Genomic DNA, 16,518 nt, shown 5'->3' with positions numbered 1-16,518 from the left:
GGCTAATCTTTTTGGGGCTGTGACCCATTTGAGAATTGGGTGACAGCTGTGGATTCTTTATCCAGAAAAATGTTCACATATACACCAATACAGAATTTTATAGACCATGAAGGAGGTTCACAGACTGAGCCATAGCTCATAGAGGAAGTTTGTGCAGTTGAAAATGCATCTTCAGAATTACATTGTTAGGGACTTCCCTGGTGGTTCCGTGGTTAAGAACCCACCTGCCAATGCAGGGGACACAGGTTCGAGCCCTGGTCCAGGAAGATCCCACATGCCGTGGAGCATCTAAGCCCATGTGCCACAACTACTGAGCCTGCCCTCTAGAGCCTGCAAGCCACAACTACTGAGCCTGCACTCTAGAGCCCATGAGCCACAACTACTGAGCCCACGTGCTACAAACTACTGAAGCCCACATGCCTAGAGCCCTTGCTCCGCCACAAGAGAAGCCACTGCACTGAGAAGCCCACGCACCACAACGAAGAGTAGCCCCTGCTCGCCGCAACTAGAGAAAGCCCGCGCACAGCAACGAAGACCCAACGCAGCCAAAAATAATAAATAAATAAAAATTTTAAAATTATGTTGTTATATTTGGGATGGGTTCAAACATCTGTTTTTGAAATATAAATTATAGAAAGTAATGTGGCAAAATATTGGCAGATGGGGATATTGCAGAAAAGAGATTTCTTTTCCCTGTGGTTATTTATTGAGATCATAGCAGAATCTTAAGGGGTAGGGAATTGTGGGGGGGGGGTTGTTTGTTTATCAAACAAAAAAACCTTGAGGATCGTTGGCTGTTTTTGCCCCGTCTTTTTGTTGAGGCAGAGGAATGTGGAAGGTAAGTACCTCACCCCTTGCAGACCTTGTGCCTCTTAACATGGAGAGCGGCCTGTAGACCCACAGAGAGGGGAGCTGGCGATGGACAAGGAAGGGAGGATGGAAGCAGATGGGCGTGGCACACAGGATGGAAGGAGAGAAATTTCTTATGCATTTGCCCAGGTTGAACGCAATGCCCTTTTTCTTCTTCCTGTTTTAGTTTGTCTTGACATCTCCATCGAACAGACACATCAAGAAAGGAGATTTTCCTCTTTGCCAGAAGTTCTTAGAAAGACTTCACTAGTCTTTAATTTCATCTCCTTTGGGGTTAAGGAGAGCTGTTCTTTCCGAACTTCTTGTCGAGGGTTCTTGTATTCCTAATGCTTTATCTCAAGCTAGCTTGTTTTCGATGAATCCCTAAAGCAGAAGGTATTTTGTTCAGCTCTCTAAGCACGAAAAGCAAGTATGTAATGCTGTAGTACCAGCGTTGTGGTTTTTTTCTCCTGCACGATATATTAACTAAGCAGAAAATTTAAAAGAACAAAGAAAATAAAAGTAATGTTTGTTAGTGGTAGTTTGAGATATTTCAGGAGAGATGAGATGTGAAGAAAAGCAATGCCATATTTAGAAAGCTCCCTCCAACCCAACAGTATCTATTGAAGTAAACTTGATGACAGACTTTTTTCCTCTTCATGAATCATTGTATTCCTATAAAAGCGAAAATTCCTCTTCATCTAAACAAATGGCTTCCACATCTGTTTTCTTAGTTTCTCAAAAGGGTGTCTTTGGCTTGCATTTTTTTTTAAAGTGTTTATCTGTTTAAAACGGAATATCGTCAAAAGCAGTTTATACATCAAAATCCAAGTTGGTCTTCAGCTTCTAAGAATTAGTTAAGAATGATCTGGTGGTGATGGTGGTTGTATAGGGAAAAAAGAAAACACATTTTGTATTCTGCATAGGTAAGTTCTCCCTAACCATCCTCTTTACATTTTATTGATTTATATTTAATTTTACATGCTCTTTTGGTTTTAGGGGCTGACTGAGTAGGTAACTTTGTTATTGGTTGGCACATCCCAATATTTTAATGCTCTGGATTCAGAGTTCTGAACATAAGTATTTTCCAAATTAGTAGCAGGAGAGTTAATCTGTTAGTCCCATTGAGTAAGAACTGGTCTGTAGTTAGATTTTTTTATTGTTGTTGTCCTGTAGTCAGCTTTCTCCCACCAAGTCACTAAGAGAAACACACTCAGAACTGGTTTGTAAAAGGCTGCTGTATGCCCTTTTCTAAAGTGCTTGTTCAGCTCTCAATCTTGGGTGAGTCTGCGCACCCTCAAGGGTTTTGGTTTTGTCTTTTAAAATCTGTATTCTCTTCTTGTGTGACAGGTCACCATGCCCTTGAGACCATCCTGCCATTTAAAAATAAAGAATGTGAAGCAGCTGAAGTGCTGGCTCGTTTGCAGCTGACAGCAATCTGATCTACTGCTTGGATTCTTTTATCTGGGGACCGACATGCCAGTGGTTTGTGGCTCATCCTAGCCATGCCATCTGCAGTCACAAGGTTTAAGAGGGTGGGAGGAGAGGAGGTTGTCGCCAGGGGAAAGAAAGGTTTTTGGTTTTGTTTTTTTGTATGTAAAGGTCAGGGAGAAAGGCTGTAGCTCGGCACATGGGGTCCTACAGCAGGTCGCAGGCTCCTGGCTTCTTCCCACACAGTGGAATTTCTGGGCCTTGATGAGGTGCTCTTCTTTCAGGAGGTTCCGCAGGCTCCTCCCACCCCCGAGCTACAGCTGTCTGTTCTGTCAAAAGAGTGGCTAGCTTTGAGGTCAGAGGTCCATGAGAACTCTGAGATATTTGATGTTATCAAATCAGTGACAAAGGCAATTGAATTAATCACTTAGGACTTAGTTTCTCTCAAAGGGTGTGGAGAATATTATTTGGAAACAGGGGAACCCTTCCCCCATCACTCCTTTTCTCTTCTTGGCTGACTATGAACCGGAACTGCTAACAAATGGCGTCAATCTTGACATAAGGGAGGAGCCCTCCCCGCTCCCAAATGCAGAAGAGAGGCAGGAAAAGGATGGTTATGTTTGAGCAATGGGAGGCTCTTTCCTTGTGAAGTGAATTGATTGCTGTTCCGTCTTCCTGTTGAGCCCATCGCCGCCTCAAGGAGGGGAGCCTCCGCAGAGGTTTTGCTTGCTGTTTCTTGAGCCGCGGCTGGTAGCTGCTTTGGTTGCTCATGAAAAGGCAAGGTGCTCCCCCCTTTTGACCTTGTTCAGAGGCTTAATACAATTATTTGTGTTAGGCGCTAGCCACCTGTTGGGATCGTTCTCGTTAAAGGTCAGCGTGTGGTGCCTTGCTGTCTGACTGTGGCAGCCTGCGTCAGATTTGCCAGTGGCCACTGGTTTGTGTGACACCTGCCAATTGTGACAGAAAGAACGGAGATTTGATAGATGGGAGGGAAAGGAAGGTGCTGGAGGAGGAATGAGGGATCAGGAGACCCACGGAGCACCATTACTGTGGTTGGGGTGCCAGCTTGCCTCGTCTCGGTTTTCTCCTGCTTCCCCATCATGAACTGTGCCGTCTGTTTTGATGGGCTCTGTTATTGTCTGCCCGCTGCCATTGCTTTGATTTATTCATATATTGTATCTCTGTTGAGCATTGGATTTCTTGCATCTGAAACTTGCCACATCCCCTCTATTGAGCATCCTTGCTTCCACCTGCCTCCCTGTGGTCTCCACTGAGTTGTCCACAGGCATAGCATATTCATCAGCTACAAAACGCTCTGCCTCTGCTCCCCTTCCCGGATTTCCTATCTCAACGAGTAGCTGCCTCCCCAGTCGTTAAACCAGGAATGTGGGTATCATCCTTGACTCCTGTCTCTTCCTCGTGCCCCAAATCCAGCCAGTTGCCCGGTTTTGTAGATTCCACTTCCTAAATACCCATGACACTCTCTCTCTCTCCAGTGCAATGACTATTATGTTATTCAAGCCTCATTACTTCTTCCTGGATGCTGCCCCTGCCCCCACTCCTCCACATGTATTCTCCACAAGTTTTATAGCCAGAGAGACCTCTTTAAACTATCAATCTGATTCTGTCCCTCCTTAAAAGTCCTTACTGTGGCTTATGAGGTCCTTCACAGTTGGGCCTCTTTCCTGCCCTCTCCCAACTTTCCCAAGCATTCTAGCCTCAGCCATACTTTTTATTTTCTTCTTGTGGCAAAAACCAAACAAAAACTTAAAAAAAATTTTTGAAAGCTTAATTTTCTTCAATCACCATTGAGTTTCCCCTCTGTCCTTTGGATCTTCACACTCTTCCCCTGTCCCCCTTATCCTGTTATTCCGTATAGCTCACCTTCCCCTTATTGACAATCTGCTTTCAGGAATTTTCTCTAACTCCCACCCCAGAGGCCCCTATTATGTATGCATATTTTTTTTTCAGTTGCCTATTTGGTTCTCTCCACTAGATATTACATGCTCTAGAGGGAAGGAATCATGTCTGAATCACTCACCTTTGTGTTCCTTTTACCTAGCACATAAGAACAGCTCAGGAAATACTTGTTGATGAGTGAATGATAACTTCTTTTTTGAGGTTCTAAACAAAAAGAAAATAACAGAGCTTCCTAGAATTCATATCAGATTCTTGAGCCTTGGCCAGATTAGAGAGTAGAAATGCAAATGAAGTTCAGAAGTAAAGGGGATTTTTTTTTCATAGCAGTGATTAGCCACATCTTTTATAGCTTATATGTTGATATTTTGTCCTCTCCATATTCTGCATCTCCATCCTAAATGACTTTTCTCAACTTGGTATTTATCTTTCTTTCAAAATTTTCTGAATTCTTCCCAAAGAAAGCATAGAGGATGATGGGACAGGAGAAAAAGTGTGATAAATGGGAACACATTATTTGACTGGTCCTTAAATGTAGAGAGACATTCTGGAGGCATGCCTGAGTATGTGTGCAATGCATGTATCTCTGGACAGGTGGACACAATCACATTTCCCCAGAACGAGACCATCTTTCTGAAAGATTTTTCTTTGTAGTGGGAGCCCTCCATATTTTAATCGTAGCTAGCTCCTAGAATCTGTTTTCTGAACTTCTAATAAAAAGAGGGTGGGTACGGGACACCATTTTTTTTTTTTTTCCCCCATACGCGGGCCTCTCACTGCTGTGGCCTCTCCCACCGCGGAGCACAGGCTCCGGACGCGCAGGCTCAGCGGCCATGGCTCACGGGCCCAGCTGCTCTGCGGCATGTGGAATCTTCCCGGACCGGGGCACGAACCCGTGTCCCCTGCATCAGCAGGCGGACTCTCAACCACTGCGCCACCAGGGAAGCCCGGGACACCATTTTATAAGAAATAGAGTTGCTGTGGGAGGGCATGTAGAAAGTATGGTCATTATAGAACAGAATTTTGTGTTTAGCCTTGGGACTGAGGGAGGGAGTCGTCCCTTCCCCCCACCCCCCACCCCCCCGTCCCCCCCAGGTACTGAGCTTAAAAAGCTCTCCCTCCTCTGACCTCCCTGGAGGCAGAGAATAATGAAGGACAGCCCCATGACTATCTTGTCACACTCTTGAGCTTTCTGGAAATCAACAATGCTTCCATCAAAATGGTGACAGCAGCGCCTTGGTCATTGCAGCTTGAGGTTGTCCTCCGGACCGCCAGCTAGGTCCTCTTCCACGGCTGAGCTTCAGGCCAGGTGCTTAGTAATGATGAGTGGCATCCTGTGAAATCTGATATTTGTGGGGGCCAGGAGCTCAGAGTGAGACCTAACGTGAGTGAGGCTAACATCACATTTTCTCATGACCTCAGTTATAAAGAAAATGTTGCAGATTCTGGAAAATGCTAATGTCCTTTTTAGCCATAAGTATTATCTTGATTGCAGTGCTTTAGAATTGCCCAACTTCATTATCTGAGCATAGCCAGCCTGACGCCTTCTTCTCAAATAGACAATTATGATCAATTAAGCACTTTCAGGCCTTATAGAATACTTAATTTTATTAGACAATTATTTGTGCTTTGAAAGAGTTAATGGTAGCTACCCAAGCCATTATTAGAAATTAGAATGTCCCAAAATAGAAAGGCTATTTCGTTTGTGTATGGCACTGCAGTGGAAAATGCCAAGCATAGTTTTTACTGAGTTAAAGGGTGAGGGAGGGCGGGGTGGGGGAGAAAGTTACATGTAAATCATTTAGCCATTAACCTAATGGGTGGATTTATAAATCCTATTACTATAAGCCCTTTTCATTTCCACTGAGGCTTGGTGCATGCTTGATCCCACTAATGTAAAATTCATTCCGTCTAAGTGATTACTGAAGTAAGACACTTGGAGTCAGTTTTCATCAGGTTGTGCGAAACTTGCCTGAGTGCCGATGTTCGCTACAGGGCAGACATAGTTTGGCCGTGTCTTCATAAGCCCCCCAGATGAGTTATGTGAGGAGTCAATCAGGGAACCAAATCTTGGTGCCTTTTGACATGTCTGTGTTTTTCTGTGAGGGAAATACATTGAAGGGGCCGAAAATACCCAGCTCCAAAGCAAGAGGCAAGACCTGTGGGTGGGGTTTTTCTAGTCTCATGGACATTGTGTGAATTCCAGGAAATCGGAAAGCTCTATTTTTATGGCTAATTGGAACATCTTCAGTGATACTTATACTTAAGTGAATCAAAATTTCAAAATTGATGAAACACATGGACCCTTTTCCTAGAAAAATGCATATAGGCACACATTCAAATTTCTCCTTACAGTTTCGGGGATTTTCAGATTTCTTGACCTTAGGTTAACATCTCCTGCTCTAGTTTCAATCTTGTTGTCTGAGGGATTTTTTTTCTCCCCCTGAGAATTTAATATTTAAGAATGTAGGCTCGTACTTGAACTCTTGTGTCTGTGAGTAGATTTGGCTCAAGTTTGCTTTAAAACCAGCTCTACAAGCTCTCCAGTCTCCTGTGTCAGGTATAATCCCACGTATGGCAATAGTGCACATATATGCAAGTGAAACATATAAGACGTGAGTTTCTAGACTGGAAGTTGGAGTGGAGGAGGAATAGAGCATAAGAATGTTGTGAAAGGAAGGTTTCTTTGAAGGTGAAAACAGTTTTTTAAAAGTCAAAATGTAAAGTGGATTTTTAAAAATCCACAAGATGAGTAAATATTTTGGGGCAAGCAATTAGAAGACAAGGGAGAAGTTCAGTTTTCATTTCACATATCCAGCTCCGTAGTTTGCGGTTTTTTAATTTTTTAGATCAAAATTAGGGCCCTGTCAGATTTTACGGCAGTAATTGAAAGATACTCGTAAATATCATTAAATGTGTCTGTTGGGGAGGGGAAACCTTTCAGAAAGCTTTGTTTAGTCAACGTGTTTTATATTCCTTACACATGAGCTATCACAAGGTTATGTTGTAAATTAAGGATTTAAAACAAAATCAGTTTATCTGGAAACGAGTTGTATGGGAGAGGTACACTGTTTCAGTCAAGTTTATAATTAACGGGCCTTTATCACTGGGGTAGAAATTAATTTCTCTTGAGTGAATATTTGTTTATTTAACATGCATTGTATTTGAAGGTGGAATTAAAATGATTTACTGTTCATTTCTTGCATGGAAGGAGCTAGCATTTAAATGTGTGCTGTGTGTGGGTTTAATAGCTGCTTCCTGTAACCAGCTTTAGGGTCCTGTTGTTGTGGAGGTGCATTTATCAATCCATGGCTTTGCTGCTTTTCTTCTTCTCACGCTGGACCACTTGGGTTTGCCTCCTTTTACTAGAGCCTGAGAAATAAATATGCATTGAATTACTGCTACATGCCAGGCATTGTGTTAGGTTTAATGGCAAAGACATGATCTCTGCTTATAATTTGCTTATAGTTTCTTTTTTTTTAAAAATAAATTTATTTATTTATTTATTTTTGGCTGTGTTGGGTCTTCGTTTCTGTGCAAGGGCTTTCTCTAGTTGCAGCAAGTGGGGGCCACTCTTCATCGCGGTGCGCGGGCCTCCCACTGTCGCGGCCTCTCTTGTTGCGGAGCACAGGCTCCAGACACGCAGGCTCAGTAGTTGTGGCTCACGGGCCCAGTTGCTCCGCGGCATGTGGGATCTTCCCAGACCAGGGCTCGAACCCGTGTCCTCTGCATTGGCATGCAGATTCTCAACCACTGTGCCACCAGGGAAGCCCCTGCTTATAGTTTCTTAATCTTACCTTTTCTAATAGAGTTGTATGCTGTGATTTACACAGAATAATTTGGGGACTACATTGGACTAACATTCTCATTAGTATCATTGGATTGGGGAGGCCAGAGAGGCTTTTCTTGTGGTGTGAAGTTCCTTGTAAAATAAAGGAACTTCATGTTTTAGTTGGAGGGGCCATTTATTATGTTTGGAGCTGGTGAAGGTTTGGAGGAGATGGTTGGGATTTAGAATAAATGCTTGTGGGACAGACAGTTGAATATGGGCCTGGAGAGAGAAAATGTTGAGTTATCAGTATAATATCACTGATTCTCAGCCAGGGGCAGTTATGCTCCTCAGGAATCATTTGGCAATATCTGGAGAAAATTTTGGTCACAACTGAAGAGTGTATGTGTGTGTCTGTGCACACATATGCGTGTGCATGCATGCTACTGGCATCTAGTGGGTAGAGGCCAGGGCCAGCCTTCCATGAGAACGAGAAACACTGGTGTGTGTGTGTGTGTGTGTGTGTGTGTGTGTGTGTGTGTGTGTGTGTGTGTGTGTGTGTGTGTGTGTGTGTGTGTGTGTGTGTGTGTGTGTGTGTGTGTGTGTGTAGGTGTGTGTGTGTGTGTGTGTAGGTGTGCATGTATTCTCCCGGAGCAGGGGAGCAGGGTTATCTCAAGACAAGGTGTCAGATGTTTTATATACTGTAAATGTGCCCACCCACTTAAATGAAGTGCATAAAGTTATATGCAGACAACTCGTGAGAGCTTATGTATTTCTAGTTATTTTACGACCAAGTGGCCTTCAGAAGCAACCTAGAATATGGCAATATAGTCTTATAATGATAGTTATTTTTGTTGGATATATTAGTGCCTCCTTTTCATAACACTAAAGAAATGAATGTGGTACAAAGTCAAAGCAGCCATATATAAGGAAGAGATATTGCTACTTGTCAAGCTTGGATTCTAGATTTTTAGATCTGGGAGGAATCCCAACCTCTTAATTTTATAAATGAGGATGCTAAGACCTAGAGGGGGAAACCAACTTGTTCGCAAATCACTTAGCTAGTAATTGGCAGTTTTAAACCAGTACTCAGATTTCAGACCCCTGACTTTTTAATTTTTTTAACTCATATTTGTATAACGTTTTATCTTTGTAAAGCATGTTTTCAGCATACAGTTCTTCTTATTACCACCTAGCTCTGGGAACTAGGTGGTAGTAGTATCGCAGTTTTAAAGAACGTAAAGCTAAGGTTTAGAGGCAGTAGAGAGCCCAGTGTCATGGGAATGGAGGATACAGAAAGTAGGGTGCTTATTAAATCCATAGCCCTTGCTCCCTGAACATCTTAGAGACAAGACACATATCTAAGAATAACAGAGAATAGGAAAATAGGAAAAAGGCAATCTAATATAATGAAGATGAAATAAAAGATGTTTGCCAAGCAGGAGAACTGAGTAACACCGAGTCCTGCTTGGAAACTGCTGAAACTGGGAATAGGGGAAGCTTAGATAATGGTTGGATTACCAAATATCATAATATTTATATTTCTTCTACTTTTCTCTTCCCCATCCTTCAAAACCATTCATGTTGCTACCCCTATTATGCTAATGTATTACAAAAAGTTTCCAGTTTATTTCTAATTTTATGTCATCAGTAACAGAAGAATCCTAAAGCCATTTGAGATTTCACTTGTCATTCTGTTCGTGCGTTATTTGTTTCGAATTTGACCTTAACCCAGCATTTTCTTATCTTAGAAGATTCCCATTTTGTTTAGTTTCTGCATCAGATATCAAAGTGGGTTTCTTGTTAGTAGATATTACTATAATAGATGTATGCTTTTGGAGTAAGAGCTTGAAATTTTATTTTTTTTAACTGTGGGAAATTGGTGTTTTCTCTCTCATTTAATATTAATAAGTAGTTTGGGACTTCCCTGGTGGTGCAGTGGCTAAGAATTTGCCTGCCAATGCAGGGGACACAGGTTCCATCCCTGGTCTGGGAAGATCCCACATGCCACGGAGCAACTAAGCCCGTGAGCCACAACTACTGAGCCTGTGCTCTAGAGCCCGCGAGCCACAACTACTGAGCCCACGTGCCACAGCTACTGAAGCCTGTGCGCCTAGAGCACGTGCTCTGCAACAAGGGAAGACACCACAATGAGAAGCCTGCGCACCGCAACAAAGAGTAGCCCCCGCTCGCTGCAACTAGAGAAAGCCCGCGCACAGCAACGAAGACCCAACAGAGCCAAAAAAAAAAAAAAAAAAAAGGCACTGTTTTAGTCTGTAATACCATTAAAATCATTTTATAACCTTTGAATGCATGCATGGCAAAACACTAGGATTCTGTTCTAACAAAAAATAAAGACCCTGGCCTTGTTAGGCGAACCTGTAACCACACACCTCAGTCGTGGTTGGTCTTAGGTGGCTGCTGCTGTTTATCCTGGTGCGACAAACATGCTTCGTGCTTAGTAAACCGCATCATGGGTGTGGTCCTGAACACATTATTTTCTTTAGGAAGCAATTTTTGAAATACACTTCACATTTCCTTTTTAGTCCTCACCATCCTTCCCCAGTCTTCAGAGGCTCAGACTGGGGCTAAAACACCTTTTCGTGTTATTTTAATGACTGCTCTCCCCACCCCCAGCCCCACTCCTTTCCTGTTTCCCCCTCCTCTTTTCCCCCAATGGCACTGCTCTGCAAAGCCTGCAATGATTGATATGATGGCAGTGCTGTCATTCTTTTTAACCAAAAAAAAAGTCATTTTTGTTCTAGTTATTTTAATAGAGTCCCATTAAAGATGTATTGCTGACTGAAATACCGGCATGAAGGGCTCTCGCTGAGCTGAGCCCAGGAATTAAGAAGTCAGGAAATCGGCTGCTGCATTGCAAGAGCCTTGTGTGACACCGAATCTCCTGATTGGGGAGATCATTACTGCTATTATGACTCGACTTGCGTAGGAATTTTAAATTCCATCTGAATGTCAGTAATAACCCTCTTAGCAAATTATCCTGAATAAAATCACGAAGGCATTTTATATAATAGGTGTTGAATTACTGGATAGATTTGCTAATTAAATACTCTTTGTTCTGCTGCAGTTGACATTACAGGGTAAGATCTTGAACAATTATTCTCAACAGCTGTACTTTGTTAAGGGAAAAATTAACCACAAAGTTTATTTTTTTACACTTGAAGTTGGCAGATTTTTGAAATGTGCTTGAAAAAATTCCATCATCCAATTGGTAATGAGTAGATAAATATGCAGGTGTTGCTGTGAAATGAGATAACTGCAGGCTGCCTTATTAATGACTTTAGCAAGCCTTTATAGCCCTGTGTTCTAGCTGCTGGCACTTAGAAAGTGATTTTCTGTCAGAATGGGTAGCTTTAATATTAGGCTTGTCACTTTGAAGTGAACTTATGAACGGTTATCTTGTAAGCACTGTACCTTGTGTCCAGTAGACCTTTCAGGATACCTGTGGCTTTTTTTTTAAATGCATTTCCTTAATGGGGAAAATATCTGTAATGTATAAGTTTTTGATTGTTGGCTTCCAGAACATTCATGTGGTATGGGCCTTTTAACAAGGCAGTGAAACACAGTGAAAAGAAAATGAGACATAAGGTCCAGCTTCCAGGTCAAGCTGTTGATTAGCTCTGTTACTTTGGGCAAAATCGTAGAGCCTAGTTTTCCTCATCTGTAAAATGGGGTTTATAATAGCACCTACTCCTCTGGATTACTCATTCAGCATTCTACAGATATTCATTAATAGCTACCATGTACCAGGGCCTCTGCTAAATAATAAGAGTTTGGTAACCCACAGGAAAGATGGTGGTTAAAAGTATTGTCAGAAATTGGTACAACCTCTTTGGAGACCTGTTTGGCTATATTTATCAAAAATGTAAAAACACAACCTTTGATCCAATAAGCCCTCTTGTAGGAGTTTATCTAATTACTGGCAGATTGGCAAATTACATGTATATAAGGATTATTTATTAAAGTGTGTTTATGAAGGTAAGGATTAGGAACCACCTACGTTCATTAACAGAGCACTAGTTAAATCATGCTTGAGTCGTACAATGGAATACTATGTAGTCGTTAAAAAAGCATAAGGCAGCTCTTTATGTGTGGGTATGGAATAATCTCTAAAATAAAGTATTAGGTGAAAAAAGCAGTTGCAGTATGTATAGTCTTTATAGTTTGCTTAGTTTCCTATCATTTTTTGCAAAGCATCCACTGAGAGGTTTCTGCCACCAAAGGGGAACTCATTTTAGTAGCAGCCCTCAAATTGTGTGTGGAAATGGTTGTGAGTTGGTGGAAGGACAGCATGAGGGTGGGTGGTGGATCTGAAAGGTGAACGTTGACACTTCATGTTGGAGGTGCACTCAGGGATGATATAGTAGGTTTGGTTCACAGTGCAAAAGGAGAGCAGAAGAAATCCGTTAGTGCATATATGGAATTGGAGTCAAAGGTTGACAGATTGCTCCTGAGGTGGTGTACTTAGCAGGGAATGCTTACCTTGTGGGGTTGTCCGTTGTGATGAGGAAAGCCAAGCCTAGCAAGGTGGAAGGGGCAGAGGGTGAAGAGAACTCATGATAAGTAGTTTTGTCCTCACTATGATTAACTTGACTTGGGTTGATCTCATTATTGCCCTTTTCCCGAAGGAATTGTCAGGTATTCTCCCACAGTGCATTTCCCTGTAATTTATATGTTAATAAATGAAGATGAAGTGGAAGAGAGTGAATGTTTTTTATGAGTTAACTGGATTTTAGTGTCTAGTAGAAGAGTGATTGGGATTACTATGAGACCTATCAGTCAACTAGCCAACAGTTTTTCGAGTGCCTGTTAGATGTGAAGCGCAAACATGTGCTGTGACCTCCAGGAGCTTGTGGTCTAGTTGGGTAGGGGACAAACTGTCAGCTAAAAACTGTTTCCAGGGACTTCCCTGGCAGTCCAGTGGTTGGGACTCCGCCTTCCAGTGCAAGGGTGCAGATTCAATCCCTGGTTGGGGAGCTAAGATCCCACATGCCTTGCGGCCAAAAGGCCAGAACATAAAACGGAAGCAATATTGTAACAAATTCAGTAAAGACTTAAAAAAAATGGTCCACATCAAAAAAAAAATCTTAAAAAAAAGATTGGGATTACCATGACTATCTTAGTCCAGTGGTCCTTAACCCTGCCTGCAACATAAGAATAATCTTGAGAGCTGTTTAAAAAAAATTGCTGGGACCAGCTCTTGGCATTTTTTTAAAAGATCCCCGGGTGATTCCACTGTACAGCCACTATGGAAACCATTGGTTAGCCTGATCAGTATTCACCACCCCCAGGGCAGGGGAAGGTCTTCCTTTCCCGAGAACATATGACACTGAACTCATGCACAACATTGGGAGACAGTACTACAGAGGAGGCGGGCAATGGAAATGGAACGTGAGGGGTAGATATAAAAGACACTCAAAGGCCAGGATTTACAGGGATCTGTAATATAAAGGACAAGAAGGACAGAAACACCATGACGTTTGAGCTTAGTTGACAAGAAAGACTCTTGGAGGTAGGGAAAAGAAATATAAATGAAGTAAATCTTCTATCTGGGTCATTGGAAGGGTGACTTCTGGTTTAGATTGATGCTTTGAAAGATGGGTGCTTGTCTAGAAAGAATAGCGTGCAGTGACTCAGGCCCCACGCTCTGGAGTCAGAGCGCCTGGGTTCGTATCTTTGCTCTGTCACTTACTAGGAGAAATTAATTCTCTTCTCTTTGTTTTTTGCATCTAACAAATAACGGTATTAATAGTGGCTGTCTTGGGGCCCTTAGAGAATGAAATGAAGAAATGCACGAGATGCTCATAGCAGAGCGTCTTGCCCATATATTTTACACATACACACATATACTGAGTGCTCAGGATGTTGTATTACTCCTTTGAAGAGGCCTTCATTTGTAAAATATGTTTTACTTCTGATCTAGTCCAAGATAATTTATGTCTGTTTTATTTACAACTACATTATAACCTGTATGTCTGTAGTCTTACAGCTGCGTAGGCCTGGGGACAGACCTATCTACAGATACTATCTACTATATCTGTTTGTCTTTATTTACTGAATGTTTATTGAGCCCCACCTTTGCACTGGGCACTGTACTAGCTCCAGGGATATATAGTAAAGATCTACATATTTTTTTTTAACTTTTAAAATTAAGATCCTGAATACCGTAAGAATTGCTGGATTTGAAATGCTTGGTCAAGCTTTTTGTTAGCCATGTAGTTCTATTTAAATATTAATAGCAAGAATAGTTTGCCTTTATGCCATATTATAACAGGGTATTTTATTCATATTTATTAAAGATAGATCTTTATGTAGATCTGCTTACATAGATCTTACATAGATCTTTACAGCAAATCTGCTCACGTATCTCTGCCTAAGAGTCAGTGTAGAGGCAAACTGATTTTTAGATTACGTTGATGATGTTGTTTTGAGGGTTGTAGTTAGAAAACCATCAAGAGCTTTAAAAATATATGGGAATGACAAATCATTGGGTTACCTATCTCTGTCAGCATATATTTAGGTTTTTGTAATTATATAATGCATTAATCTTGACTTTTTATTTCATTTAGATTTTGATGCATACGAAAGAGATGGTGCAGAAGGTAATGCTGAGCATTTTCATCATACAGTGATTCTTAGATATCATACCTGGTGACGTTTTTGTATTCAAGGAAAATTGTAACCCAGACTGGAAATGACTTCTTAGGATGCCTAGTTTATATTTATAATCCCTCCTAATGCATTATAGCCTTTTTCTTTTACTAACACTGATATGATCTAGCCGCTGCTTGAAGCCTATATGTGAGTGTTTCTAGCAAATTAGTAACGGTGCTAATTAGAGCTTACTTCCAGGCCTTTATACTGTACGTGCTCTAGTGTTGTTTGTTATGATTGATTTTTTGACACTTCATATTCTACTAAATACTGTTTGAAACTGTTAAGAATTTAATATGGATTTGTGCCCCTGAATTGAAAAAACCCATTTTGTTTCTGCTTCATAAATTGCCATGACCACGAAACATGTGGGACAGTGGTAGACCCCCCTTTCCTAGTCTCTTATCTTTTTGAAACTAGATACTTCCCCTGCCACTCCACTCTCTTATAAGAAAATTAGGGAGATTTTCTTAATGTGGCAGTGCTTGCCTTTCTGGTTTATTGAGGCTTAGTCTTTGATTGTGCAGTGACAATATGGGTAAGAAGAAACGTAAACTCTTGAAAAATCATCCGGAACCTGTAGTTTCTATAGTATGGAAAATCTTGAGTTTCACTGGGTGCGTGATGGTCACAGTGTTTTTGTTGTTAACTTTTATGATATTTGCTTTTCATTAGATGAATCTTGAAGTTATTTATGGAGATACAGATTCAATTATGATCAACACCAATAGCACCAATCTGGAAGAAGTGTTTAAATTGGGAAACAAGGTGAGATAATTTTATAAAATTATCTGTTTTAACCTGCTTTTGTGAATTCTGTTTCTAACATGGAACTTCATAAATTCCAGTTTCTGTACATCTGTGTCCTTCTGAAAATAATAATAAACTTAGTGCCTTCCATTCTTCATCCTCTGTTATATTTCTTAACCTCTACTCCAGTTGTTTGTTTTGAGGGCAAAATTCAAAGGAAATTGGTTTTTCCTTAAGTGTTGGATATGTTATACCTTTGAAAACAGTCTAAGTTTAATAAGTTTAAGATGTGACCACATTAGTACCTATCACATTGTCATTCTTAAGGAGAATTATGTCTCTAGTAGTATTGAGATGCATTTTATACAGTGATAGATATGGATAAGTACCTACCAACATATATACATATATCTATAATTTTTATAGGAGTACTTAAAATATATTTGAAAAGTCAAAGGGACATTTAAAAGTAATCATTTGTAGCCTCCTAATTGCAGTTCACAATTAGCAAGTGCTTTTTGAGCACTTGCTATGTTAAGATATTGTCCCAATAAACTAAAACTAAGGTACCATCTTACAAGCTAACAGCTTCCTGCCTTTCCCCCCCTAAAATGCTTGAAATTTGAACTGTAGTCTTTACTTAAGAGCAAGCTTGGCATATTGTACTCATTGGACCTTGAAAAGTTGTGCATTTTCCCTAGAGGTGATGGTCTATGCCATGACCCTATCAATAAAGAGCAGGTGGCTGTTTCATTTATTTGTTCAGCAGGTAGTTATTTGCTTAAAGTCAAGGTGCTATGGGAGGTACAGGGAGATCTTAGACATTATTTTAATAGTCAAAGTTTTACTGGCCATGTATCTAGTTGTTGGACTATCTAATCTCTAATTCAGTAGTTTGAAGGTAAGTACTTATGCATTTAGTTTTTAGATTCGAAACAGAGTATTTCATAATCTTCATAAATTTCCTGGGGCTGACACTGCCAATTTTGTCCTTTGGTTGAGTGGGGTGATATAGTTATATTATTGTCTCTTTGTTTATCTTTTTATCTGTTTTTGTCCCTGTGCTTTTTCAAAGTTCTTGCATCATACCAAGCATAATACCGTGTTCTATATAACCTGAATGAATG

The 16,518-nt window shown here is 41.0% G+C and overlaps 1 protein-coding gene across 3 annotated transcripts in view; it reads left to right on the top strand.

Annotated features, from left to right (window-relative positions):
- The window catches only part of POLA1 (DNA polymerase alpha 1, catalytic subunit), a 305,701-nt gene that overhangs the window by 114,304 nt on the left and 174,879 nt on the right, over positions 1–16,518 (top strand). For all 3 annotated transcript variants that reach the window (XM_067723410.1, XM_067723408.1, XM_067723409.1), the window contains exons 27-28: positions 14,557–14,589; positions 15,317–15,409. In XM_067723410.1, the coding sequence (XP_067579511.1) occupies positions 14,557–14,589; positions 15,317–15,409 (126 nt within the window). The remainder of the gene's footprint in view (positions 1–14,556; positions 14,590–15,316; positions 15,410–16,518) is intronic.

The sequence above is a fragment of the Pseudorca crassidens genome, chromosome X (genome assembly GCF_039906515.1).
Source record: "Pseudorca crassidens isolate mPseCra1 chromosome X, mPseCra1.hap1, whole genome shotgun sequence".
NCBI lineage: Eukaryota > Metazoa > Chordata > Mammalia > Artiodactyla > Delphinidae > Pseudorca > Pseudorca crassidens.
The sequence above is the reverse complement of the archived record's forward strand: the minus strand, read 5'-3'. Positions and strand labels throughout refer to the sequence as shown.